Here is a 24,421-nt window from a genome sequence, read left to right on the forward strand (position 1 = left end):
TTTAATGATTATAAATTAACGTTTAAAAAGTAAAGCGGAAGTGCTCCTTAATCACAGCAGCAGCGGCAAAGATGGCGGAGTTTAGCCAGACGGGGCTTCTGGCGGCTCTGCTATTTTTCATGGCGCTGACGCTCCGGGACGTATATGTCGGTCGAACGAGGCCGCAAAATCAAAATCTAGCCGCGGACACTGACCCAGAGAAACCTGCTAAAACCTCTGCTTACACCGGACCGGTGCTCAGGTTCCAGTACTGGTGAGTGACTGTGATAGTACATTAGCCTGTCAGCTAAAGGATTTTTAGCTAACACGCTAACAATTGCCTTAAATGTTTTAAAGATGTTTAATAGATAATCACCGATTGGGTTTTTCAGTCTTAGATTGTTTTTTCAGTTTCCAGTGACATGCCGTTTGTTATGTTGTTGTTGTATAACTGGGTTATACAATATAACAACCTGTTGCAGATACTGTCACTTAAGTCTTTCAAGTATTTGCACGAGACGGTGTATACCCACCTGTTGAGTACAAGATATATACGAATAGTGTAATCTGTATGTAAGGCTATGTTTGCAGAGAACTGCCCCGAAAAAATGAAGAAACCTGCTTTACAGGTTATGACATCACCAATTTTACCAGCTGTAGGCTCTTATTAGACAATCTAGCGCTCCTTCACACATATGGTCTACTACCTTTTCCACCTACTGTTGTCTTTTGATGGTTTCCTTATTTGGAAACTGGCATTGATTTCATTAGACGGTGTATACCCACCTGTTGAGTACAAGATATATACGAATAGTGTAATCTGTATGTAAGGCTATGTTTGCAGAGAACTGCCCCGAAAAAATGAAGAAACCTGCTTTACAGGTTATGACATCACCAATTTTACCAGCTGTAGACTCTTATTAGACAATCCAGCGCTCCTTCATGCCCCTACTGCCCCTACTTTTCCACCTACTGTTGTCTTTTGATGTTACTTTACTTTACTTTAAAACTTATTTGTCATTGTGACACAGCACAGCACAGCACACCATGCACAACGAAATTTAACCTCTGCATTTAACCCATCACCAAAGTGAACAGTGGGCAGCCGTGGTCAGCGCCCGGGGAGCAGTGCTTGAGGACGATGCCATGCTCAGTGCATCTCAGGGGTAACCTGGCAGTTGGTGGATTCGAACCTGGGGCCTTCCGGACCGAAGTCCGCTTCCTTTACCACTAGGCCACCACTGCCCCTACTGCCCCTACTGCCCCTACTTTTCCACCTACTGTTGTCTTTTGATGGTTTCCTTATTTGGAAACTGGCATTGATTTCATTAATAAAGATGGAAGACATTGTAGACTGCAGGATTTTAAGATGTTGTCTACCATGTTTTCTACCGTGTTTTCTTTCACCTGTATTTCCACCCTCATGTGTTTCAGTATCTCCTGAGGGTACAGTAAAGTCTTCCAAGACTACTCCCTCACCGTTAGCAGACTGTATCCAGACATTCGCATAGAGGGTGAGAATTATCCTCCCACCTCCATTAACAAGTAAGACTTGAAATCATCATCACAACAATACTGATGCAGTGAATTAGTGAAGTAGCTAACACAGCTCTACCTCCACAGGTTCCTAGGTCAGCTGATCTCATACCTGAAGCTATTGGCTATCATGGTTGTGGTCTTCGGTCTAAATCCTTTCCCCCTCCTCGGAATTCAGACTCCCAGAGCCTGGACATGGAGTCAGGAAAACAAGGTAACCATGAAAAATGTTCGTAGTAGTCATCCCTGCATTAGTCTTGTGGTATCAATGTCACTAATTCAGAAAAAGGAAATTATTAAATCACAATAACTTCTGTGATGTGTTTGGTAGAATAGACTGTAAAGAAGGATGTGATTTGATTTTGGTAGAATAGACTGTAAAGAGGTGGCGCTTTGGCCCAGAGGCAATGTCTCTGTCATTGGTGTGGAACCCCAGGGTTCACCTCCTGGGCAAGTTCAAATCCCGGTTAGGGCGGTTGGTACCTTCCAGTGGACTCACCACCCGCAGGAAGGTTTGGTACGGTGCAATGTGATTTGGGTGGCGACTGCTGCCCCCGTGACCCGGTAACGGATAAGCGGTTGAAAATGGATGGATGGATGGATGGATAGACTGTAAAGAAGGATGTGATTTGACCAGATTGGGAGTGGGTATTGTTCATGTATCCTGGGCTGCAGTGACCATGTTCATTATGGCAACTCTAAGGCAAAAGTAAAGAAGTAAATCACACAAGTGTTTTCCTGTCTACAGAGTCAGATCTTTGTAGACTCTCAAGGCCTTAAAAATCATATTAAAAACAAAGAAATCACATCAAACTCTCAAGCATTATTTTTTTCTTATTCTTCTTCAGATCTTTTCCTGTCTCATCACATTCTTCCTTGGTAACATGCTGGAGACACACTTCCTGTCCACTGGAGCCTTTGAGGTCACTCTTAATGGTGAGTCTGCTGAGATCACTGCTGGCCCAATCCTCTCACACTGCGGCCTTTAGCCCATAAAATACTACACTGAGTGTAACTTCCTGGTGTAATCCTAATTATCCTCATCATTGTCCTTCAGATGTTCCCATTTGGTCCAAGCTTCAGTCTGGTTATGTCCCAAATGTCCAGGAACTCTGTCAGATCCTTGACAACCACTTGAAAATGAACCAGATGGATCACATGATGGATCACATGACCTTCCCTTCCACTTAGACAATGGTTAATGCTCCATCAGATTCTCTTGCACCCAACCTGGAAGTTCTACTCCATGTTGATCGCTCTCACCACTGTTTTCTCCTCAGCTCATCTGTGTCCAGGCTGAGTGGGATGTTGAGCTGTTGCAGTTTATGACAGTCTGGTCCTAAAGCAGTCTCTGCTGGACCTGACCTGATTTTTTTTTCTGCAATTAAAGGAACAACCCCTCTGCTCCTGGACACACCAGAGCACTGAATTACCCACACTGCACCACTACTTCAGGTGTAGTTGAAGTTTGACATTATGTCATGGTACTACTGTTAGCCCAATGCAATGGGAAATAGATTTTTGTCAGACTTTTGTTAACGTTGTTGACTTTGTGTGAGATAATGTTTTACTTTTGAAGCTAAAGCTAGGCTTTTACTCAACACAAGAAATAAAATGACAAAATTGCATTGTGTCTGTGCTTTCATTTTTCTGCAGCAAAACAAAAATGTATGAGTCCAGTCCATCTTTAATTCACTTTTTTATTGATCATAGATACATTGTTAAAAAAAAGGTAAAATGTCCTTTATGTCTGCTGTAATTTCCTTCAGAAACATGTCAAGAAAAAATTGGACAGTGGACAGTCAAAACTAATCAGTCACTAAAATGTTTTAAGACGTCCTCAAACATAGATCCCTGCAGGAAAGAAAAAACAGAAAATGAGTATAGGCGCACTCGAGATCTCTGGTGAAAATTTTGTTTGATTCTATGTGATTAAACAACTCATTATATGAAAATTTTAAATCCAGCAATCTGCCTGTGGCCAGTTGATTGTGTGCAGCAGCTGCTCACCTGTGATACCATTGTGATGAAATATATTGGGGTTGTTTCTTGTTCTTTGGTTCATGTCCAGCTTAGAGAGAAAAATGACAAAAACAATATGAGAATTCTTCAGGCTGCTTTAAGAAGAATTTTGTTCATTCTCCCTTATTTTTTCTTTACCTGGGCATCAACTTTGGTCTTCCATAGACTCAGACTTGGGTACAGTTCAGACACTGATTTTTCATCCAAGAAATCTTCAGATGGTGGGGCACTCGGACACCTGAAGGCAGGAAACATATGTCTGTTTACATCGTCATCACTCAGGACAGTGTGTTGAAACAGAACTGATGTGGTACCTGTGACAGATGCAGGGTACCAGCTCACAGTACTGCGCCCTGATTCCTGTTGTGCTTAGCTGGTTTTCTATATCACCTGGTTGTTCCTTCATCCACTGTGCTGATTGGTGCTTCAGTTGGATGTTTTTGCTCCTTTGAAGGGCAGCTTCTACCCACAATCTGGACTTTACTGAGGGTGAAGGAGAAGCTGAGCTCCAAGGCTTTGCTTTCAACAAGGGAGAACTGGGTGTGGAGGTGGGAAGCCTTTTTCCCTCCCCTGCAGGTCGAGTGATATAGTCCAAGTCAACTCCAACAGGAGGTTCAAAAGTCTGTGAGCCCCTGTTCTCGGTTTTAAAGCTGACAATGTCACAGGTGTCAGGCAACAGATTCAGGTGAATTACCAGGTGCACTGGTGATCTGTGGACAGTAGGTGGAGTGATGATCTCAGCTGTCACCTTCGCCTTTTCCTCGCTGTGTGGAATCATTCTAGAACCCACATGCAACAGGTTATAATAATATATCTCTATTTCTCCAAGATACAATTTCAGTTACACACATGTTGAAGGAAAGTCCTGGCACAAACTCACTAAAGTCTGAAGATTGTAAAATAGTTTTAGGGCAGCATCTTTTACTTGTGGTCGCATTGAGTGCTATAAATGTGCATACTTTACATTTAAAATCTACTATTGTTTTTTTTTTTTTAAAAATACTTCAATTATAAGCTTTTTAGAAAACCAAAAATAGCCAGACCCAGAAAATTTTGTTTCAAATTTAGAACAAATCCTGTACCAAAAACAATTAGGGAGGTGTTGTGGACCAGTGCCTCTTACATGGTTCTATCAAGTCCCAGATATACAGTATGTAAGGTAATAAGACCCAGTACTGAGTGACGGGCATTGATTACACCATCATTACCTGTTTTCCAGTAGCTGGCCATCTTCATCTGTCAAGGAGGGAGTCGTCATCATCCCGGAGGTATGACAAATTCTTACTCTCCGTGGAGGAATCTGCCAACTTCCCACTTCCTATTACAGGAAAACACATTCTTACGGTCATTTGTAAACTCAGTGTGTGTCTCAAGTTTCTATTGTTTCTTTTGAGACTAACCACCTCCAGACACAAACTGGGACACTGGGAGGAGTCACAATCTAATGTCAGAATATACGGCTGATTATAGACTGGTGATACTGCACAAAACTAATTTGCTAACATAGATTTTTGTCACTGAGAAAATCTTGGAACTATTTCCAGGACAATTCTTTTAAATAACCACTGACAATGTATAACAAAGTAAGTGACTCATTTTAACCATCATTAGAAATTGACATATTTTTAATGATTTTGTATAAACTTGAATAAACATAATTCTCTTCCAGTAACTCTTAAAATAAATTTTTAAAAATTTAATTCATTAAAAAATATATATCCTATATGTATTTTTAGACAGTCAACTTGTGTGACTAAACAATGTAAAATATATATAAATATAATATAAAAAAGAAAATATCTAGTTATTGAATAAAGAAAACAACAGAAAGTAACCCACAGAACCAAGAAACAATTGTTAATAAATTATTAATGTTATTAGAAATTAAAGTATAATAATAATAATAATAATAATAATAATAATAATAATAATAATTTACCTTGTTGGCTTTGGTTATCCACGTCCTCATTTGTTTCATGGCTGTTGACTTGTGTGTCTGTGTTCTTCTGCTGACTCTTTTTATATATACTATGAGCTTTTACTCATAGTAGTAGTTATACCGGAAGTGGGCAGGGCTTTAAATAATTATCCAAACGTGCCCAGTATTTTTTCCAAGGAGACACCTGATCCAGGTACAGCTGCATGACGGAAAGTGAAGATTCGTTTTTAATTTCCCGCAATGGGATGAAACTACGGTAATCTGACCCATATATGATTTCAGAAATGATTTCTGGGTATAAATGTTTCCCAGTGTAAAACAATGTAAACAATTACAAGACATACTGTTTTAACTCATACAATTCTCTCAAAACGTTTCTATGTGTTGTGGGCAACAGGGGAGGGAGAGAGGATGCTGTGATTTAACCTTGTCTTCGACAGGTTTGTCGTGATTTTCTTTTTCTTTTTTCTATGATTCATAGTATAACTAGTACCCTTGAGAGATAAGGACAATTCGCGTTATTTTAAATGTTTGACTAATTCAGAGGTTTAAAAAAATAGAAACAAACCCAATGTCGTGTATATGTATATATGTATATGTGTATATGTGTATTCAACACATAGAACCTTTCTTACAGCTACTCCTGTAATGGCAGAAAAACTTGCTGTTTATTTAAGCAGACAGAACAATTAAATAAAAATCTTAATAGTATCTAATATACTACTATAGTGTGATTCTTAATTCCAACTGGGGGCGCTGCTCCATCTTGGTACTTTAAATCTGCTGTCAACTCCTGTCATAGAAGAAGAGGTTTCGAAAACGGTAGTGTAGCAATTAGCAACATTAGCTTCAGAAATAGAAGTCGTCGTGGTTTCCTTTGATTTTCAAAAATGTCATCTTTTATCGGCCGTGGAAATTTAAGCTAGCGTAAGGTATTTTTACTTGGCTTTATGACTGCAGGTTCTTAGTCTTTGGGGATTGATTTCTGGACCCCTCATAACCATTGTTATTATTCAAAAGAACAAACGCTAAACTGCAGCGGTGCGCGCTGGCTTTTTCTACTTTAGCTTATGCCGTGGCTAATGACAAGGCTAAGAGAAAGTGAAGCCAGGTGAATTTTCTGCGCTTTAAGTGTTCGTCCTGACAGGCAAGGTAACCAGTAAAGCCGCTTTTATTTGTATTCTAGGTTAACTTAAGTGTGTTAGTGTGATGTCATGACTCTCGTTAACGTGTGTTGTATTGTCTTGTCTCCTGCTCAGATTCTTCGCTGTCCTCGTCGTCTCTGATGACATGAGTAGCTCCGTAAGTTCTCACTTCTAAAATGCTTCCATTTTATGGATCTGCAGCAGCTCGAACCTTTCTCTTTTTTTTTGATCGATTTATCGATCTACCTGATCCCCATGATTTAGTCATATTTGTGAATCGTCAATAGTAGACGGCAGTAGTAATAAATGTATGATTAAAGATAATGTATGTGGTTTTTGTGGTCTTTTTAAGTTATTAGTCAGTAATTTGGGCTTGATGTATTATTATTTAGCAATACAGTAAGTATGCAATATTGTTTAGTTTAGCTTACGTCCTTTGTCCTGCAGGGGGCAGTATGAACACACAATTATAAAGCTTTGGGTTTTTTACACGGATGAACCAAATCGTCTATTTTAGCTGGCATATTTTACACCAAAAATAACATCTTGATTTAGAGATTACTGTTTGTTTTTTGGACAATGATGTTTTATTCTGGTGGTGATGTAACTTAATTTGGTTTTGTTGGTCATCTCTTGCTGCTGTAATGTAATGTTGTTTTCAGGCTCAGAGGAAGAGAAGGACTACAGGAACCCCTCTTGTGTCCAGTCCAAGTATGAAGACCAGCAAAATGGCTCAATCTAACAGAGCTACCAACAGCAGAAGAGCTGCCAACAGAGCAGCTGCCTCCAATAGAGCAACTAGAGAGACAACTGCAGCTAACACAACAGCTAATGAGACAGCAAACATTAGCAGCATGCCAAATGAACCTGACCTCCCTACAGAGACAATCAATGTGATGGACAACAGAACAGAGAACGGTAAGTACAGATCAGTACATTTGTTAAATTCATTATAAATATCTGATGATAACTAGCTTCCTATATATGGATGTGTTATCCAGATGTTGTTGTGGTGGATCTCACCTGCGAAGGATCAGAAAGTGCAGTGGTCGACTTGACCAACAACGACTCAGTGCTGGTAACAAATCAACTACTTATTTAAGAATTGGATCCACAAGTAGCTCAACCAGTCTTTTTCATTAATATGTATTCTTGTGTTTGTTCACATTTCCTCCTGTAACTTAGGTCATTGATGAAGGTAACACATTTTTTCTCACCTGATTACAATTATTAATAAACTTATATATGTAACTTATATAAACATAAATATGTGAAAGAGTTATGTGTACATATCCGTGTGTGACCTTGCTGGTGGCTGTCCTCTCACAGGTGTTCAGCAAAGCCAAGGTCCTAATGCTGAGAGTTATGTTGTCAGCAGTGATGAAGACGATGTCACACCTAATGTTATTAGTGCTGCTGTGATGTCATCATATCACAAGTCCAGGTATTTTAATATGTATTTATTATTGATTTAAACAAAGTGTGACCTCTGCTTTTAACCCGTCACCAAAGAGAGCAGGGGGCAGCTTTAAGCGCCAGGGAACAGTGTGTGGGGACGGTGCCATGCTCAGAGCACCTCAGTGGACCCAAGTACACTTCCTTAACCACTAAGCCACCACTGCCTGATACAATAGAAAAACGACAAATAGCCAAAAGAGAAACGATAAAGTAACTATCCTGGTAGCTACTACTACTACAACTACTACTAACCAAGGACAAGCATAAGATGTATCTCAAGATTTAACCAAACCACAAATTTTCTCCTACCTGGTAGGATAATAAGGATGACAAGATGGAGTTGTTTGTAAAGGATCTGATGGGCAAATCAGCTAATTTTACACTGATGCCTAACTACAGCTCACCAGTTGCAGAGACAGCATTGACCACTAACTACAGAACGATCTTTGTCAGTGGGAAACTACAGTATGTGATGTTAAAAATGAAGAGTTAAGCAGCCAGGGTGAACTAAAAAACACTGTACCTTGATGATTCTGTCTCATCTGTTCTCTCTCTCAGGTCAACTCCAGGTACGATCAGCTGTCCTGTCTGCCTAGACACTTATACGGAGGTGAGACAGCAATTATTAACTCCTAACTACTGTCTGGATTTTGTTAGCAGGAAGAATGTAGTTCTCTAACCACTGGTTTGTTCTCTTCACAGATAGTCGACAGTGGCCGATTGGTTGTCTCCACTAAATGTGGTCACGTGTTCTGCAGCCAGTGTTTGAGAGATGCTCTGTCATCGTCGCACACTTGTCCCACCTGCAGGAAAAAACTCACAAATCGACAGTACCATCCCCTCTACGTCTGACATCACTGTGACATCACATGTTAGTCCCTTCTGGAGAGAACTCACTGATTGCCAATACGGAATCGTTTACATCTGATATTGTGAAACCACTTCAAACAACCTGTTTCTATCACAGTAGTGGTTCTTGGAATCTTTTTGTTTAAAGTTTATTTGTATCAGACATGTGAAACATTTTGATTAATAATGTTTGTCTTTATTTGTTTAGTTTCTGATCATTAAAAGTTTAAATAAACATTTTTATTAGAATCTTTTAGGGAGAAGGGTAATTATAAAAGTTCACTGTATGGACACTTGTGACTTCAGGTGAAATACTGTGTAAAAATCAAAGGTAATTTAAGTGGTTTCAAAGAGATCCATGTGTGAACAAGGGCTAATGGTATAAATACACTGCCCTGACAGTGAAACAAAGCGAAACTAGAAATGATTTGGGGATGCTTGTGTTAAATATTCTTTTCTTCTAGTTAGAATACCTGTGAAATGCTTTAAAACTATAAATTTTAAGTAAACATTCTACTGGTATGATGAACAGTTAAATACAAAACTGTTAATTCAAGTTTAAAGTTGGACAAACATGACTGTGACCACAATTCCACTTACGAGAAATAATACAATACCACTGTGCAATGCATTTAGTTATTTAACCTTAGCCTTCGTGACTTGTCTTGTGACTCTGACTCATTGAAGTTAGAGGTTCTATGACTCACGTTCACCTGACCCAAGCTCTGTTCCTGATAGGCTCTTGAAGACAAAATGATGTAACCACCTGTAACTGTAAAAACAAACAATGACTTTCAGTTATAATAAAGGTATAATAAAAATCATTGGTATAAATAACATCTCATCATTAAGTATTTCCTAACAACCGTTCTAAGAAGAAGAACTTAAAGTAGTCTGAAATACAAATACTGAATTTACACAGTAGAAATTGAATTTTAACTGGGTCACAACAACTACAGAAACGTGTGGATTACTCGTGTGATATGTTTATGACAACTTTATCACAGCTTCAATTGATCTCTGACACCTTAAGTGTTTTTTGGTCAAATCACCAATCTTGATTTATCACGGTGACTTAGTTTTTCCGTGGGAATTCCCCCCTCTAAAATGCTGAGTCATTCACCGGACTCTTATTGGTCGTGAGTGAGAGGCACTGCGATAACGCCAATGAGAAATCGTAACGTCACCCGCCCGTCAGTCGCGCCCGAAGCGGATGTAAACAAAAAGTGAGGATTTAACACTGCGTCATAGCACTAGTTTGACATTGCGAGTTTAGCTGCGAAGTTGGTTTCCACAACTGTACTCGGTATATCTGAGAGGAAAAGAAGCAGAAGACGATAGAAGAAGAGACGGAAAAGTTCTACTCGCCGTTTCATTAAACTCTGCATCATGTCTGTGACAGTGAAGGCTTACCTGCTTGGTAAAGACGAGGCTGTTAAGGAAATTCGCAGGTTCACTGTGGATCAAGATGTGTCCAGCAACTTTGAATATCTAAGCCGGAAAACTGTGACGATGTTCGGGAATCTTCGGAACAACGGCTTCACTATGTACTACAGAGGTAAGCATATTGAATATACTTAATACTGTATATAGTAATATACAATTCACATATATCCGCCATACATAGGTTGCTGGTGACATGACTTGTTTTGATAGTTGAAATGATGCAGTTGTTCGGGTTGATTATTGATAATATTTTACTGTTGATGATCCAGATGAAGATGGAGACCTGGTGGCGTTCTCCACTGATGATGAACTGATGATGGGGTTGGCTTGTACAAAGGACGACACCTTCCGCCTCTTCATCAAGGGTAAAGTCAAACAATAATCAGTATTAATGGAAATAATTGATTATTTTTATTGAAAATGTATAAACGTGTGCAATTATTGTTTATCTAAATGAAGATGATTTTAAATTTCTTTTAGAGAAGAAAGAGCACCGTCGGGACTTTCCTGTCCATGCCTTACCCCCTTCCTTCGGAATCCCACCTATTCCTCCAATTCCTCCAATTCCTCCAATCCCTCCTATCCCTCATGTCCCTCATATGGGCCCACCACCTGCTTTGCATCCCAATGTCACCTGTGACAGTTGTGAAGGCCCTGTGATTGGACCTCGCTTCAAGTGTTCCGTTTGTCCAGACTATGACCTATGCTCAACCTGCCAAGCCAGTGGGAAGCACACTGAGCATGCAATGCTGCCAATTTGGCATCCAATGCAGGTAAGTGTGGAACCCATCCCAACCAGGTTCTATTACTGGTGATCTAAACACAATATTGACACAGAATAATGATGGTGATGTGATACAGGCTGAAAATCTGATGTTGGTCTCCTATCTGTTAGCACTGCTTTCCTCGTGGGAAGTGGATGAAGTGGTTTAAAGCCTTTAGGCAGAACCAGGCTCTGGCCCACAACCTTTGCCAGAATCAAGGTCAAGCCCAAAACAAGGACCAGGGTCAGTCTGTAAACCAGGACCAGGATCCTAACCAAGATGGACCTACACCTGCAGCAAACAGTGGTAATGGTCTGGATGTATTAATAATCACTACTATCGGTAAGTAATAACAACATCAGTAAAGCTTTTATCTCTATGCAGCTGCTCAGGCCAATGTTGACTTCCTGAAAAACATTGGTGAAGGTGTGGCTGCTATGCTGAGTCCTCTGGGTGAGTAATGTTACCCTGTCAGTAAAATCTGTCTATTACACAAACAAACAGAGAGGAATGGTGATGAGCCAATAACCATTAAATATATGATGATGCAGGTATTGATGTGAACATTGATGTCGAGCACGCTGGTCAGAGGGAGAAGGTCAACACCAACAGTCAGAGTGAGGGCCTGCAGGCAGATGTGGAGATGGAGGACAATGGTGAAGGATCAAAGGTGGGTTACCTTTGGCTAATTATATTTTCAAGTACAGACATTATTATCTGTGAATATGAATGTTGGTTAGCAACAACTATATTATTTTACCAGGCGCCAAATAAAGACTCCGATGAGGAGTGGACTCATGTGAGCCCCAAAGAGGTCGACCCATCCACTGGTGAGCTGCAGTCCCTCAACCAGGAAGAGGTTCAAGACATAGACCAAATGCAAGATGAGAATGCCCCCTCAGGAGCTCAGCAGGGTCCATCAGGTTTAAAGGAGGCTGCCTTGTACCCACACCTGCCTCAAGGTGAGATTATATTTATTGCACCCTGTCCATATCAGTGTGTTTATGGCGACCCCTGCTGACCTATTTGTCCATCAACAGAAGCAGATCCCCGTCTGGTGGAGGCTCTGTCCCAAATGTTGTCTATGGGATTCACTGATGAAGGTGGCTGGCTGACACGCCTTCTTCAGGCCAAAGGCTACGACATTGGAGCTGCACTTGACGCCATCCAATATGCAAAGCAGCCACGTCAACCCCAGCCTTAAAGACATCTCCATCCATACTCTGAAATAATCATGGCTGATGTCAACATCTCCTGTCTCTAATCAAACACTTTAAATGATTTTATCACTGTTCTTGTTTTAAGTACTTTGTTGATTTAATCCATTCCCTTTCTAATTGGTATCCTGGTTGGTATTCCTGGTTATTCCAAACAAACTGTTAATCAATGCTTTTGCTCATTGGTGTTTCTACTGCTTTATTATATTCATAACATTCTGAAAAATAAAAGATGATTAGTGCAACTGATGTGTGCAGTTTTTCAGACTTTTATTTTTGAGATGCAAAACATTATTTTGGTAACGTTTGTCGCGACTTGTTCCTGTCAGTCGCAACGCGGAAGTACGCAAACCTGTCCGCATGAGTTTTACATTCAAGCCATACTATAAATGTCACAGAGCTAGAGTCGTGAGTACACAATCTAAAAGCTGCAATTATTAAGTCAATAAGCTGTGAGGATGATATGTTTTGCATTCTGTTTATGACGGTGTTCACTCTGCTCATGTGAGACGAAGCGAAGAGCCACAGTCACAAAGTGAGAGAAAACTAACTGCGACGTTTAGCTCGTTGTATAGCTGAAGTATGCTAGCACAGCGACGTCATTTACACGAAACAGATTAAAAATAAACATTTTTATTTCTAAAACTCGTCGATGCTGAAATCCTCTCCAGTCTCAAACATGGAAGAAGCATGGAGAAAGGGGTGGGGCCTTGTAATGATGACACCACTCTCACCCTTCAGTGTTTTCTGCTCATTGGTAGGAGGGTCATAAGTCAGGAAACAAGTCCATCTGGAACCACAGCTAGAGCTTAGACCAGTGGGAGTTGATTCAGAACAACTGGAACTAGGTGGACTCGACTGCTTCCAATCACTGGGTTTATGCTGGCTTAATCCTGTTGTTTTAGTTCTGGACTGTTTTACACCAGGTAGATTACAATGGTTTAGTTCAGTATATCTGGAATTATTGACATCAGTGGTTCTGTTCCTGGACTGGTTAAGAGATGTTTTACTAGACTGTAACAAATAATTATTGACATCAGTGGTTCTGGCTGTGGACTGGTTAAATCCTGTGGTTCTGGTTGAGGTCAACTGTCTGACAGGTTGACAGGCCTTTGAAAATAAAAAAGAAAGTTCAGTCTTACATTTTGGTCATACACTGTCATCGAGAAATGTATTGTTGCCATTGTTTTACCTGCTCAGATGGTGCTTCTCTTTTCCTTTTCCTGTTAAGACACAAGAGGTTAGAGTTTGTGTGTCTTACTAACCATGCTACAGGCACATCATTACAGTGGCTGTCTAAAATCAACAAGATGGCACCTGTTAGTCATTCTATTGCTAGGGCAGTTCTGCCTGTCCATCAAGACCATGTCGTCTTCATGTTCCTGTTCTGGATCCACCTCCTTAGGTGTGTCCAGGTATTTGCTCCAGCGACTTGTTTGTATTGGACTCTTGTGTATTTGAATATCAGTGCTCTCATGTTCAGCATCCTGCTCTTGTTCCTGTTCCCTGTTCACACACACACACACATAAACAAATATCAATTGTTAATCAAATATACTGTACAATGAAGCATTTTTGGCAAGGGTAAATACCATGATGAGCAGGCACTGCGCTCCTGCTCCTCCACCATGGCTCCTCTCATGGCATTTAGTTTTTGAACATGACGTCTGCAGTCTGCTGCTGAGCCTCGTCCATACTCCTGTTGATCAACATTGACGATATTAACTAAAGAATATTAATTGTGAAATAAACAGGTTCAAATGTTCATTAGGTAATTTAGCAAGTGTACATAATGAAGTTGCCAGCTGTTGTATATTCATCACATATAGTTAGCATTCACAGGTATGTTTAGACATAGACATATTTGCCAGAATTTCTGCAATTTCTAAATAAATAAAAAAACACAAAAGGAAAGAAGGAAAGAACGTGACCTTCAGCAATGACTGTTTTTCTCCACAAACTTTACAGCTCCACTTAGTGGTTGATTTTTTCACCTGAGGACGACACACAAAGTCTAATAACAAACAAATACACACAGCAATGTGCTTCACCAGTGGGCAGTAACTAAAGCATAAAGTACTATATAAAACAGTCAATATACATCTACTCATTTACTACACAGTAGTACATGAGTAGATGTATGTACTGTCACTGTTACAGGTAACAGGTGACACAACTCGGATGTATTAACCTTGGATTTACATTTACAGCTGTATATTATTTTTTACTAACATTTTGGTTTTTGGCGATTGCTGTTGTAAGACGGATGTTTGTGTTTGTTTATGGACAATGTATTGAGTATAAGACGGTACAGTGAGTTTAAAAAATAGTGTGTGATTCTCCTTTACCTGCTGGACTTGGAAGTTCTCACACGTCACGCACCTGGTAACGTGAAACTCTTGAACCATTGCTATAGTTTTAATTAAACCTGGGGTTTGGTCCTAATACTGATAATATTGTGGTCCAACACAATTTCCTGGTTTGTTTAAAGCGCGCTTGAAACGTCACAAAGTCGTTGAAGCTATTACCGCGAGAGTTTATAATGAGGTATACCGCCATCTAAAGGCAGGAGGAACTCCATGCTCTTCGATCTTCTTGTCAAATTAGCATTATCTAGTGGCAAAGTTGATGATTTACAAGTTCTCAACTATCCACAGCCAACGAAGGTAAGAGAACTCGTGGCATTTTTATTTTATTTTTTTAATTAAAAACAAACCTGAACCCTGCGTGCGGCAGAAGGGGTTGCATGCGGCGGCGGCAAGAAGAACAGGTTGAAAGTTAACACAATTCTAAATTTAATACCGATACTTTTGAACACTTTTTCAATGTAACTGTAGGGGAAACACTATAACATTTTCTTAGAGAAATATGATGACTTAAAAAAAATAATTGTCAAATATCTAAAATTGACCCAAAATGACATACTATATTAGAACTGAAATAAAAAAGTCGTTTTCATGAGCTGGAATGTGCTACGGGGAAAAAAAAGATGGGGCAGCAGACCAGGGTTTAAATACCTGTGCTCAAAGAAGACTGTAGCTTTGTAACGTGTATAATTTGCTTCTAAAGACCATGGACTAGTTTCACCTGGCAGTAAAGGTTCCTTGCCACTCATTACCAATAGCAGAACAGCCGAGAGGCTAACACCTCTGAGACTGGTGCAGGATCAAATCCCTGTGGTAAAAGTAGTCTGTTACACAAAACAGACTATATTAAATATGATTCCTTTTTGTCAATCTGTTCGGCTTTCTGCTGCCGTGCCCAACATTCTCTAAACTTAGTAATAATAAACAAATACTATACCATACTATCTAGTATTAGCAAAAAGTGACTGCGACACAACAGAGGTGAAGAATATATTTATTAGACCAATAACTGATCAATAAGGTAAATTTAAAACTACAGGGTAAATAGACAAAGGCAAAAAAAAAGGATCAACATGACCTCACCAGGTCAAAGTTAATACATCTATTTATTAATACACTTTAACACAAACAATTTCTTTATATGTGTATTCTTAAAATAATACATGATTCCTCAAAACATTTTAAAAGTTCAGGTGTGTGTTGGTCCAGACATGCAAACACAATTCAGGAAATGACTGATGATCTGTGTTCACTGAGTGTCACTGAAACAGAGATTTATTGCACACCTTAGTGTATAACAATTTTAGATCACACATAAAAGACGTGATATCAATTTTCACACGGGCCAACTTACAGATGACAGTTGGTGGCAGTGTGACAAACCTCTATATAATTTACATGTGGATGTGCTCAGGGGAGGAAGTGATGTTTTGCAAAGATTCAATGGTGTGACATAGATGTCATAGATGTTGTGTTTAATGCCATTTTGATGTTTTCCCTTCGGCCACACTCTCACAACTATATCCTGATAAGCTGTAAAACACTGTACCTTAACTGTCTTGAGATTGATCAGATTAAATTTCAAGGTTAATCGTTTTAGTGTAGTTCACTGAAATTGATCCTGTGAACTGATTTGGATAAAATCTGAATTGGGATAAAAGCTGCAACAGACTTGATTCTACATCTGGGCTCCATCTTTGAGTGTCCTTTTTCGTACAAGATTTAAAAGTCATCCAGAGCACTGTAATTTTATGGGCCTTACAAATTCTCTTGCCAGATATTTCTCTCCACAGGCTGATGTTTTTATTTGTAATTTAAATGTAATCAATCTGATTAAATAGCTATCGCAATTTCATTGTGTTGCAGAATTACTGGCCAATCAAAGCCTGATGAAACTGATCAACAGAAGATGAAACATCATCTTATCTTAAACCACTGGACCTCTCAGCTTGTCAGGTGAGTCAGACAGAGTGTGGGGAGATTTCATGTTCAGAGGAAGAGCTGATCTGGCGCTCCACTGCACGCTGGGTCTTACAGGCAGCAATCTTGGTCTGGATATCATGCTTTCTCTCAAAGTAGTCAACAAGCGGGGGCTCAGTGAGCAGTGACGCTAGAACCTGCTCAAAGGTAATTGACCAATCTAGGTCCAGTACACTTCCACGCCTTTGTTCTTCAGCTATGTCCTCACAAGCCAGTGAGCCCGAACTCACTACTGAGTAAGACGACGCAGATGAGTCATCTTTGGTGTCCTCATCACACAGTGGCAGTGTCACAGACTCAAGCTGGGCATTGTCCAGAGCCTGACATAAATCAGACTCACCTGATGCCCCATCAGCAGGGTTACAGTGTGGGGTCTGAGTAGAGGACGGAGTCTGTGCAGCAGCCGCAGAGTTGTTGAACTTCTTGCCGACCTCGCCAATACGCAACAGAAGGCTGGCGACAGTGGCAATGGAGTGATAAAGCTGCTGCTCCTCTGGCTGCTCAGCAAAAAGGTTATAGAGAGTTTTACAAAACTCTATGAACTGTTCCTGGTTAATCCTGGGCAAATCTTTGATGCTTTCTTTTTTCTGCTCTTTCTCTTTAGCCCACATCCTCAGGTAAAACCTGTAGTCCTTCATCTTGTCATCTAAAAGTTGAATTAAAAAAAAAGATAAACGCTCACTTCTCCACAGGTGATGTGCATCCATGTATCTTTACAACAGGAAGGAAAACTCACCTTTCTTCTCGTCACCTTCTCCTCCTGTGTCACCTGTTGACACAACAAAAAGTATCAGATTTTCTGATCAGATCCAGAACCACCCAGCTGTCTCTAATGTCACAGCACAGAAATCCCACTTTTTGTGATAACCAGCGTGGGTATGGGCTTGGCAAGAGCACCACAACATTGTACAAAAAAAGGTTTGTCTAATCACAACAACAAAACATACCCTGTGTCATTTCCTGATGACGTGCAGTGTTCTGGCGAGACAAGAGAGAGGAATCTGAAGAAAAGGAAAGAGCAGGAAACGGGAAGAAGGCGGCGACAAAAAAGCAGAAGAAAAAAGGAGAGAAAACAGGAGGACGGAGGGTTTGAATATGCAGAAGGAAGAAGGAAAGAAGAAGGAAGAGAAAAAAATGTGACAATGAAAAAAGGTCAAGGAAGAAGACAGGACAAAAAATAAGAGGAAAGAAACAGATATGATTGAAAGAGAAAACGTTATTGGAATATTTCATGCAAACCAGAAAATGAGATTTTAAGTGGAAAAAATTGTGAATTCTTATTTAGAGTATTTATATACTACAAACTGCTGTAAATAAACTACCATACCCTCTTTGTTGTAGTATTGAGAACATCTCAAGAAAAAAATTGCCTGCGTTGGCAAATCTGCTCTTTTGTTTTCAGAACATTATTTCAACTTCCTTTTTTTACCAATGCCAGTAAACATATTGTAGTAGTATTTATTTAGTATTGATTAATATTGGTATTTAGTGATCTGTGGTTACCTGGGGCTTCAGACTCAGTAAAGAATGTAGTCGCTTCCAGAGCAGATTCTGCTTCCTCAGGACACATAGCTAAAATAAAAACAATGAGTCAGAGGCCAAACACACGCACACGAATCCACCCATGCAGACGTAACACTTATGTGTTGTTGTTTACCTGGTGGGAGGTGGAGTTTGTACAATAGTTTGAGTTTCTCCATCATGTCTCCATGATACATCACACCTGCAACATACAAAGTTTTTAAAAACGCTCTGAACCAACTTGGTCCAATTCAGAATCAGGACTTACTGAGTCCAGTGATGAACTCTTTGAAGTTGACTAGGCCGTCTTGGTTTTGGTCAAGGAGTCTGAAAAGGCGGCCTGACAAAGTTGAGGTGTGGATTCCACACACCCACGGGGCGAGTGTCGTAAAGAGTTCGCAGAATTGAGAAGGATCAATACGATACTGCTCCAGATACGGCAGGCTGGGGTCGTGACGCTCCGCCGCAGTACTGCTTGAGCCCCAGTAACAACTGGTCATGTGTTTGGACTGAGGGACGATGCAAAGACAGAGAGGGAGTAAACATATCTGTGAGCAAACAGTGGAGTGCAACACAGTGCTCTCTGTTTCAATATCATTCATTTTGTATCCCTTTATTTTCACAGAGCTATTACATTGACTTCATCATCACTGATTACTTTAAAGAGGCAGTAGAGATCCTCCAGCTCCTCGATGCTGAACGCAGACTCCGTCACCATCGCCCTCACCTTTTTATAAACACACACTTTTAAACACTCGCCTGTATCTCCTGTATTACTCTCTGAAAAAGAAAGCATCACTCACCACACTTCTTTTAGCTGTGTCCTCCAGTGACTGAATGACTTTTAACCTCTGTTTGAATCTCATCTGCTCTATGACATCGGAGCGAAGGCTACCAAACTTCTGGAGAGCAAAAAAATATATAGCATGATCCTGTAGCTAGAGAAGGTCATGACATCACAGCCCCAACAACATGAGTGGCACAGGCCTCTCTTATTCAGACACAGCTACTTTTTTAACACATGAATCTGTAATATAAAAATGTTAATTTTTGACTCTTTTGTCACAAATCCCAACAGCAGACCTGGGACATCATCATGTCATCCTGCACTCTGACCTGATAGGACGACTTGATGAGATCAAAAATCTCAATCTGAGGAGGAGGTTCATCTCCACTTGTCAGCAAGGCGTGCAGGTGAGGGATTGGCAGAGCTCCGGTCTGATTATTCACCACATTGTCCAGGTACCTACACACACATACACACAAAGTCTTTAATATCCACTGAGAACTTTTTAACAAATGATATTAGGAGGTAAATAATAAATCATTACTAACTCATAATTGCCCAAATGACTTCTGCTCCACCATACTCCATCTTGTACCTGTCTACTCTTGCTGACATGACCACTGATTCATATCTGTCTGCTTCAACTAGTATTTTACCAAATCTGAATCACTGACAATAAGACCTTTACCTGCCAAGGATGGTCATTGCTTCTCCTTCATCATTGCAGGACAAAAGGGCAGCCATATTGTCATGGAGAACAGTCAATGCCACCTGCAGACAGATTCACAGCTTTCAGAGGTCAGATGTTTGACACACAAGTACAGTATTAAGCTTAAAATGTATATAACAGATTTTGGTGGGTCACTAATTTGTCAATAACTGGTTACTACCTGGAAAATGACCTTGATGCCCTCATAGAAAAAACAGTCTACCAGCAGGGCAGCACTATGGAAGGGCATCACAGAGAGAAAAAGTGTGAGGAACCAGGAGAGACTGATTGTGGAAATGACGCCAAGATCCTTCATGTGTACATAGAGAGTAGGCAGGTAGAGACGAGTCAAGTCTTCAAACACACCCTGATCCACCAGAGCTCCTGAGGACACCAGGGCACGAATCAGAGGACAAAAGACAAAAGATGCTTATCAAGATAAGATAAGATCTGTATAAGTTGGCCAGTTTAGATATTGTCCTGCATCAGCCTTTCTTTTATCTAGTTTTGTGTTTCTACTGAAAACCACTAGTTTAGGAGGACAGACCTCAGGCCTTGATGGTTACTTACCTACAACTCTGGTATTGTAGTAATCAGGCAGCATACGTTCACAAAGTGCCACCAGCAGCCAGAAGGCGCCCTCTTCAGGACAGTAGAGCAGCAGGACAGAAGTTACAATATTCATGGCCTGAGCAGAGAGCAGAGCATGAGCAGGCCAGACCCAGTCTCACAACATCAGGACCACACATGTCAAATCCACTCCAAACAACAAACAGTATATGTCATCATATGGAATATTAGTTTAAATCAATATCTAATGTTAGTCAGTTAAATATGGAAATATTTATACTCTGATATAGTATATAAATAACAATAATATTATGCTTACTGACCTGACAGTAGCCTATATTGGGGTTGCGGTGGGCATAGGCTGTTAGGACACGTCGCAGTGCAGCAATGCCCGTTTCATTTTGGAATGCGTGATGTTCAGGCATTGATCGATGAAGGTCACGCTCAATTTCCTCTGAGGCTAATGAACTTTGACCCATGGCCTGTTCTACCAAGTCCTCATAGTACCCAGGGTGAGAGTCCATTTCATTCTGTGCTCCTGTGTAAATGACAGACAGAAAGAGACAGACGGAGCTATGTAATAGTGTAACAACTACAGCAACATCCACCGGTGGATCAATCTCTAACCTGAAAAGAGCAGCCACTGTGTCCCCCTCAAATTTTCTGGAATTCCGTTCAGCACTAGTTCTCTGGTTCTGGAGGTTCTGTACATACATACCCCTCTACCAAACTCTGAGAAGTGAATGTTCCACAGTTCTTCCTTCATCTTCTCCTTCATCTGTGAAAGAAGAGACAAATGTAAAGGTTTAAGAAGAAGATGTGAATTTGGGAAGATAAGACTGGAGCTGAACTCACAGCTTTAGGACCCAAGTCCTCACTGTTGGTGTCAGTGTTGGCATGGTATAGTTGCAGTAAACTCTGGTTAGATGTGGGGAGACCAGCATGGTAATGTCGCCCCCTGGTGACAGCCTCAGATACTGCAAGTGAGGAAACCTGAAAAAGTAATGAGGAATATATATTATACACTGACACCACTAAGCGCAAGGGTGGTGGTATAGGTTACATACTGGGTTCCCAATCAGTGGCAATGGGCTGTCAGGAGTCCGCTGTAGGAAGTCGGAAATGCGATGGACCAGGAAGTCTCTATCTTTAAGGTTAGCAAAGAGGAAGTTCATCTTGTTTTTGGTGCTTATGGAGACTGGACATGGGAGAACGCTGCTGCTGTCTGCCTTCTCCACAACAGATACCTGGAACAGAGCAGGAGGAAGAAAGACAATGAGAAAATATAAAATACACTGGTGTTTATTGGTCACTGAAAGGTACCTTTATCATCTTACAGCCATGGACATTTAATGTAAGTAAACATCACCATGAGATGTTGCTATATCACATACAATATATATAGGTACATACATGTTGGAGGATGATTAAATTATTTAACCCCTTATATATTTTAGAGAACAACAAATGTATTTTATGCAGTCCTATTTATTATACAGCTATTACAGTATACACAGCTTTAGAGACTAAAGTCAACACTTTATATGCTTAATACAAAAGCTGCATATATTCATTTTGATTTTATTCTCTGTTTTGTAATTTTATACAAAAATATAAAATCAGTAGACACACCATGGTTAAAATTAAGGTTTTGTAACTGCCACAGTAAATTCATGCATGTATGTGTGTTGATACCTCTCGCAGTGGGATGATCAGCTGACAAACTTCTTCCTCTTTGCTGTTAAAACAGATGTAGTTGTTGGAGATGAAGAGCTGACCAACCACATGCATTTTAGCAAACGGCGCCCACAAAGTGCAATCAGTGTGTCCATCTAGACGCTCGTCCTGTGTCAGACGGAACATTGCACGGTATCGCTCATTCTTTGCTCGGGCATCCAAGTCCCTGCAGAGAGGAAAAGAATAACTAGATTGCACAAAAAGGGTCATGAACAGCAAGGTGAAAGTGTCTAAACAAAGAGGCACCTCTTCAGCGCAGAGACATTCTTAAGCGTCTTGCTGGGTTTGGGCAGAGAACGATCGGCAGCAAAGGCTTCGTTGTCAAGCAGCTGACGCATTGCAATGTTAGCTAACTGCTCCATAAGTTTGAAGGTGTCATTGATGTTGAGGAACATGGAAAAGAAGTGCTCTGTGTTCCGTGTGCTAACTCGCACACTCTCAGGGAAAACCAATGTGGAGTTCTTCTCAAGCTGTGTCACTTCCATCCATGGAACCACCAGTGTTACTGAGAGAGAGGAGAGACATTTATAAAGACAGTTATGACAGCCCATGCACGTATGTATTTGTTGTATATTTCCTTCTTCATTTGCCAAGAAAGTGTCAGTTAAAACTAACAAAATAATACTTGCAAATTAACTGTCTGCTCATACCCTCTTTGCCCAGCAGGAGGGAGTAAAAGCACAGGTGGTTGACCGACAGATAGAGCCAACCCTGGCGAGGAACGCGACCTTTCCAGTAGCTGCAGGAGTAGTAATTCACTAGTTTTTCTTCTTCAGGCATCCCAAACAATGAACGCATTTTCAGTTCTGCCTCCCTGAACTTGCGGCTCTCTTCTTCTGGCTCCTCCCCCTTCTTCAGACGCTTCTCCTCTGCAATGATGCCCTGCAGGAAATGGCATTCTTAGAAAAGGTACAAAACAGGGAATAAAATTGCTTATAGCTAAAGAAGAAAGTGTCTTACACAAATCTTCCCTTTGACAAAAGTAGTGATGTCTTGATCATTGTCAAAGATAGCAACAGTCTGCAGCAGGTTGGACTCCAGCCAATCCCAATGCTCGGTGATCTCCTTTCTGGATGAGCCTGAAAAACAGCTGAGGGTCAGCAAACTTGTCCTGATCACTATCCCAGAACAACAGACAGTTTAACTGATCACTGAGCACCAGATCTGTCTTATCAACTCACCACATGCAATGTTCCAGTAGATTTGAGAGTCTGACGTCTGAAGCAGAATCCTGTATGGAGCCACTCTAGCACTAGAGTCAAGAACCACATCCAGAGTGCCAACCAAGAGACCTGAAGGGACCAAAAAGGAGACACAAATAGAAGGTAAACATTTGCATCAATACCATTCAAAATATGACATGGGAGACCTGTGTTTTACATGACACATGATTATGTAGTGGCCAAAGCTTTTGGATTTGTCATTCGAGTAGTAATTTTATCAGTACCAATTTACAGCAGTAACTACGTAACCAGGTTCAGACGATGACAAACATTAGAAAAAAGAAAGACAATCTCCATGACAACCGTGCAGACTACATCTACTGTAAAATATATTTTCACATTCATTTAGGTGTTTTATGTATTCTAGTACAGCAGAGTTAAAATCCAGTTATTGATCCAGGTTCTGGTCCATACTGCAAAAAGAACTATAGATGCTTACCCGAAAGTCCACCTCCACGGCCATGGCCTTTCCTCCTCTGTAGGATGAAGAATGGGTTCGCCCGCTCCGAGACCCAGAGTGCCCCCGCTAGGAGAACCTCCTCTGGCTCGATCCACATCTTCTTCCGCTGGATAACACTTGCTGTTCTTGCAGTCAGTAGCTGCTCATTAATCTACAGTTTCTGACGGCAAGTTATTGCCCCGGGCGTCGGCAACTGGATGCGCTCTTCAATTTACCCATTGCTGTCAGTATTTTCTTTTAGCTGTAGATGCCCAGTCCCGACCAGTAGTTTCCCCCGCTGGTCAGTAACTGCCCCTTCTCGTCAGTAGATGCCCCTCCGATTCTGTAGTTGTTACTTCATATCAGTCACTGTACCTTCTCCTTATGGTACCCACTATGCTCAATAAGAGCCCTAGTCCGTATCAATAGTTGCCCACTTTTCAGACAAACAAGGAGGTGATGTTTTTTTCATCGGTCAGGAGACTGCACATCATTTCCGGGTGTGACGAGTTATCAGCGTGCTGCGTCACTACGTCTCAGCGTAGCTGTTTACGTTGCGTTCATAATGAATCGAGAAAATAGAAGGAATATATATTCTTTCCATAAAATTTACTGACGAGTTAATAATTGCTTGAACAAAAGCAGTCTTTATACATTTATCACTATTATCAGACTCTCGAACATTGCACTTATTTTCGAGTGTTTTTTAATTACCTCTCGGTGTTTTATTATTT

At 40.6% G+C, this 24,421-nt stretch overlaps 6 protein-coding genes and 1 long non-coding RNA gene across 12 annotated transcripts; 4 read left to right on the forward strand and 3 right to left on the reverse strand.

Moving 5' to 3' along the window:
• The first annotated feature begins 35 nt into the window (after window positions 1-35).
• On the forward strand, window positions 36-3,141 carry selenot2 (selenoprotein T, 2). Its single transcript, XM_008326792.3, has 5 exons — window positions 36-253; window positions 1,414-1,524; window positions 1,603-1,729; window positions 2,364-2,451; window positions 2,573-3,141. The coding sequence occupies exons 1-5, from the start codon at window positions 72-74 to the stop codon at window positions 2,704-2,706; spliced, it is 642 nt and encodes a 213-aa protein (XP_008325014.2). The 5' UTR covers window positions 36-71; the 3' UTR covers window positions 2,707-3,141.
• On the reverse strand, window positions 2,895-5,610 carry LOC103390804 (uncharacterized). Of its 2 annotated transcripts, XM_008326830.3 has the most exons (6): window positions 5,477-5,610; window positions 4,746-4,855; window positions 3,852-4,316; window positions 3,676-3,775; window positions 3,526-3,586; window positions 2,895-3,369 (listed from the first exon to the last, which is right to left on the reverse strand). In XM_008326830.3, the coding sequence occupies exons 1-6, from the start codon at window positions 5,513-5,515 to the stop codon at window positions 3,356-3,358; spliced, it is 789 nt and encodes a 262-aa protein (XP_008325052.1). In that variant the 5' UTR covers window positions 5,516-5,610; the 3' UTR covers window positions 2,895-3,355. The 2 variants fall into 2 exon arrangements, with proteins under 2 accessions (XP_008325052.1, XP_024918797.1); XM_025063029.1 differs by having other exon boundaries at window positions 2,895-3,586.
• Window positions 5,611-5,621: 11 nt separating this feature from the next.
• Window positions 5,622-9,765, forward strand: rnf4 (ring finger protein 4). 4 transcript variants are annotated; one of them, XM_025063031.1, is made up of 9 exons: window positions 5,640-5,732; window positions 5,874-5,916; window positions 6,736-6,778; window positions 7,284-7,539; window positions 7,623-7,699; window positions 7,807-7,819; window positions 7,951-8,065; window positions 8,638-8,689; window positions 8,782-9,765. In XM_025063031.1, exons 3-9 carry the CDS (start codon window positions 6,767-6,769, stop codon window positions 8,929-8,931), a joined length of 675 nt encoding a protein of 224 aa, XP_024918799.1. In that variant the 5' UTR covers window positions 5,640-5,732; window positions 5,874-5,916; window positions 6,736-6,766; the 3' UTR covers window positions 8,932-9,765. The 4 variants fall into 4 exon arrangements, with proteins under 4 accessions (XP_024918798.1, XP_024918799.1, XP_008325016.1 ...); XM_025063030.1 differs by lacking the exon at window positions 5,874-5,916 and having other exon boundaries at window positions 5,622-5,732; XM_008326794.3 differs by lacking the exons at window positions 5,640-5,732; window positions 5,874-5,916 and adding an exon at window positions 6,265-6,628.
• A 383-nt stretch (window positions 9,766-10,148) lies between these two features.
• On the forward strand, window positions 10,149-12,604 carry sqstm1 (sequestosome 1). Its single transcript, XM_008326796.3, has 8 exons — window positions 10,149-10,486; window positions 10,644-10,739; window positions 10,855-11,147; window positions 11,270-11,444; window positions 11,523-11,591; window positions 11,690-11,808; window positions 11,902-12,100; window positions 12,179-12,604. The coding sequence occupies exons 1-8, from the start codon at window positions 10,318-10,320 to the stop codon at window positions 12,340-12,342; spliced, it is 1,284 nt and encodes a 427-aa protein (XP_008325018.1). The 5' UTR covers window positions 10,149-10,317; the 3' UTR covers window positions 12,343-12,604.
• A 165-nt stretch (window positions 12,605-12,769) lies between these two features.
• On the reverse strand, window positions 12,770-14,897 carry mrnip (MRN complex interacting protein). Its single transcript, XM_008326797.2, has 6 exons — window positions 14,704-14,897; window positions 14,287-14,349; window positions 13,948-14,054; window positions 13,673-13,861; window positions 13,548-13,578; window positions 12,770-13,465 (listed from the first exon to the last, which is right to left on the reverse strand). Exons 1-6 carry the CDS (start codon window positions 14,761-14,763, stop codon window positions 12,995-12,997), a joined length of 921 nt encoding a protein of 306 aa, XP_008325019.1. The 5' UTR covers window positions 14,764-14,897; the 3' UTR covers window positions 12,770-12,994.
• On the forward strand, window positions 14,891-19,877 carry LOC112488147 (uncharacterized). The gene is made up of 4 exons (XR_003051929.1): window positions 14,891-15,021; window positions 16,588-16,677; window positions 19,301-19,464; window positions 19,737-19,877. It is a non-coding gene; the product is annotated as an uncharacterized LOC112488147 (long non-coding RNA).
• Window positions 15,701-24,059, reverse strand: tbc1d9b (TBC1 domain family member 9b). Of its 2 annotated transcripts, none has more exons than XM_025063027.1 (22): window positions 23,688-24,059; window positions 23,207-23,317; window positions 22,986-23,104; window positions 22,676-22,907; window positions 22,272-22,530; window positions 21,984-22,191; window positions 21,356-21,535; window positions 21,144-21,281; window positions 20,916-21,066; window positions 20,612-20,826; window positions 20,289-20,406; window positions 19,900-20,102; window positions 19,698-19,780; window positions 19,339-19,468; window positions 19,026-19,121; window positions 18,881-18,949; window positions 18,491-18,731; window positions 18,359-18,424; window positions 18,205-18,273; window positions 17,649-17,702; window positions 17,438-17,470; window positions 15,701-17,347 (listed from the first exon to the last, which is right to left on the reverse strand). In XM_025063027.1, the coding sequence occupies exons 1-22, from the start codon at window positions 23,803-23,805 to the stop codon at window positions 16,683-16,685; spliced, it is 3,558 nt and encodes a 1,185-aa protein (XP_024918795.1). In that variant the 5' UTR covers window positions 23,806-24,059; the 3' UTR covers window positions 15,701-16,682. The 2 variants fall into 2 exon arrangements, with proteins under 2 accessions (XP_024918795.1, XP_008325020.1); XM_008326798.3 differs by having other exon boundaries at window positions 19,026-19,124.
• Between the last annotated feature and the right edge of the window lie 362 nt (window positions 24,060-24,421).

Source organism: Cynoglossus semilaevis, chromosome 15 (genome assembly GCF_000523025.1).
Source record: "Cynoglossus semilaevis isolate Cse_v1.0 chromosome 15, Cse_v1.0, whole genome shotgun sequence".
Classification (NCBI taxonomy): Eukaryota; Metazoa; Chordata; class Actinopteri; order Pleuronectiformes; family Cynoglossidae; genus Cynoglossus; species Cynoglossus semilaevis.

Excerpts from the sequence above, each read along its gene's own strand:
- LOC103390804 (XM_025063029.1), bottom strand. The coding sequence starts at position 5,515 with ATGAAACAAATGAGGACGTGGATAACCAAAGCCAACAAG. Across the intron at positions 4,317-4,745 it reads GGCCAGCTACTGGAAAACAG|AATGATTCCACACAGCGAGG; the intron begins GTAATGATGGTG and ends TGTGGGTTCTAG. Across the intron at positions 3,776-3,851 it reads GTACCCTGCATCTGTCACAG|GTGTCCGAGTGCCCCACCAT; the intron begins GTACCACATCAG and ends TCCTGCCTTCAG.
- rnf4 (XM_025063030.1), top strand. The coding sequence starts at position 5,680 with ATGACGGAAAGTGAAGATTCGTTTTTAATTTCCCGCAATGGGATGAAA. Across the intron at positions 6,779-7,283 it reads CTGATGACATGAGTAGCTCC|GCTCAGAGGAAGAGAAGGAC; the intron begins GTAAGTTCTCAC and ends TGTTGTTTTCAG. Across the intron at positions 8,066-8,637 it reads TCATCATATCACAAGTCCAG|GTCAACTCCAGGTACGATCA; the intron begins GTATTTTAATAT and ends TCTCTCTCTCAG.
- sqstm1 (XM_008326796.3), top strand. The coding sequence starts at position 10,318 with ATGTCTGTGACAGTGAAGGCTTACCTGCTTGGTAAAGACGAGGCTGTT. Across the intron at positions 11,148-11,269 it reads CAATTTGGCATCCAATGCAG|CACTGCTTTCCTCGTGGGAA; the intron begins GTAAGTGTGGAA and ends CCTATCTGTTAG. Across the intron at positions 12,101-12,178 it reads GTACCCACACCTGCCTCAAG|AAGCAGATCCCCGTCTGGTG; the intron begins GTGAGATTATAT and ends GTCCATCAACAG.
- mrnip (XM_008326797.2), bottom strand. The coding sequence starts at position 14,763 with ATGGTTCAAGAGTTTCACGTTACCAGGTGCGTGACGTGTGAGAACTTC. Across the intron at positions 14,350-14,703 it reads AGAACTTCCAAGTCCAGCAG|GTGAAAAAATCAACCACTAA; the intron begins GTAAAGGAGAAT and ends TGTCGTCCTCAG. Across the intron at positions 13,466-13,547 it reads GAGAAGCACCATCTGAGCAG|GCCTGTCAACCTGTCAGACA; the intron begins GTAAAACAATGG and ends TTATTTTCAAAG.
- tbc1d9b (XM_008326798.3), bottom strand. The coding sequence starts at position 23,805 with ATGTGGATCGAGCCAGAGGAGGTTCTCCTAGCGGGGGCACTCTGGGTC. Across the intron at positions 22,908-22,985 it reads TTGTCAAAGGGAAGATTTGT|GGCATCATTGCAGAGGAGAA; the intron begins GTAAGACACTTT and ends CATTTCCTGCAG. Across the intron at positions 18,425-18,490 it reads AGAGTTCATCACTGGACTCA|GTGTGATGTATCATGGAGAC; the intron begins GTAAGTCCTGAT and ends TGTATGTTGCAG.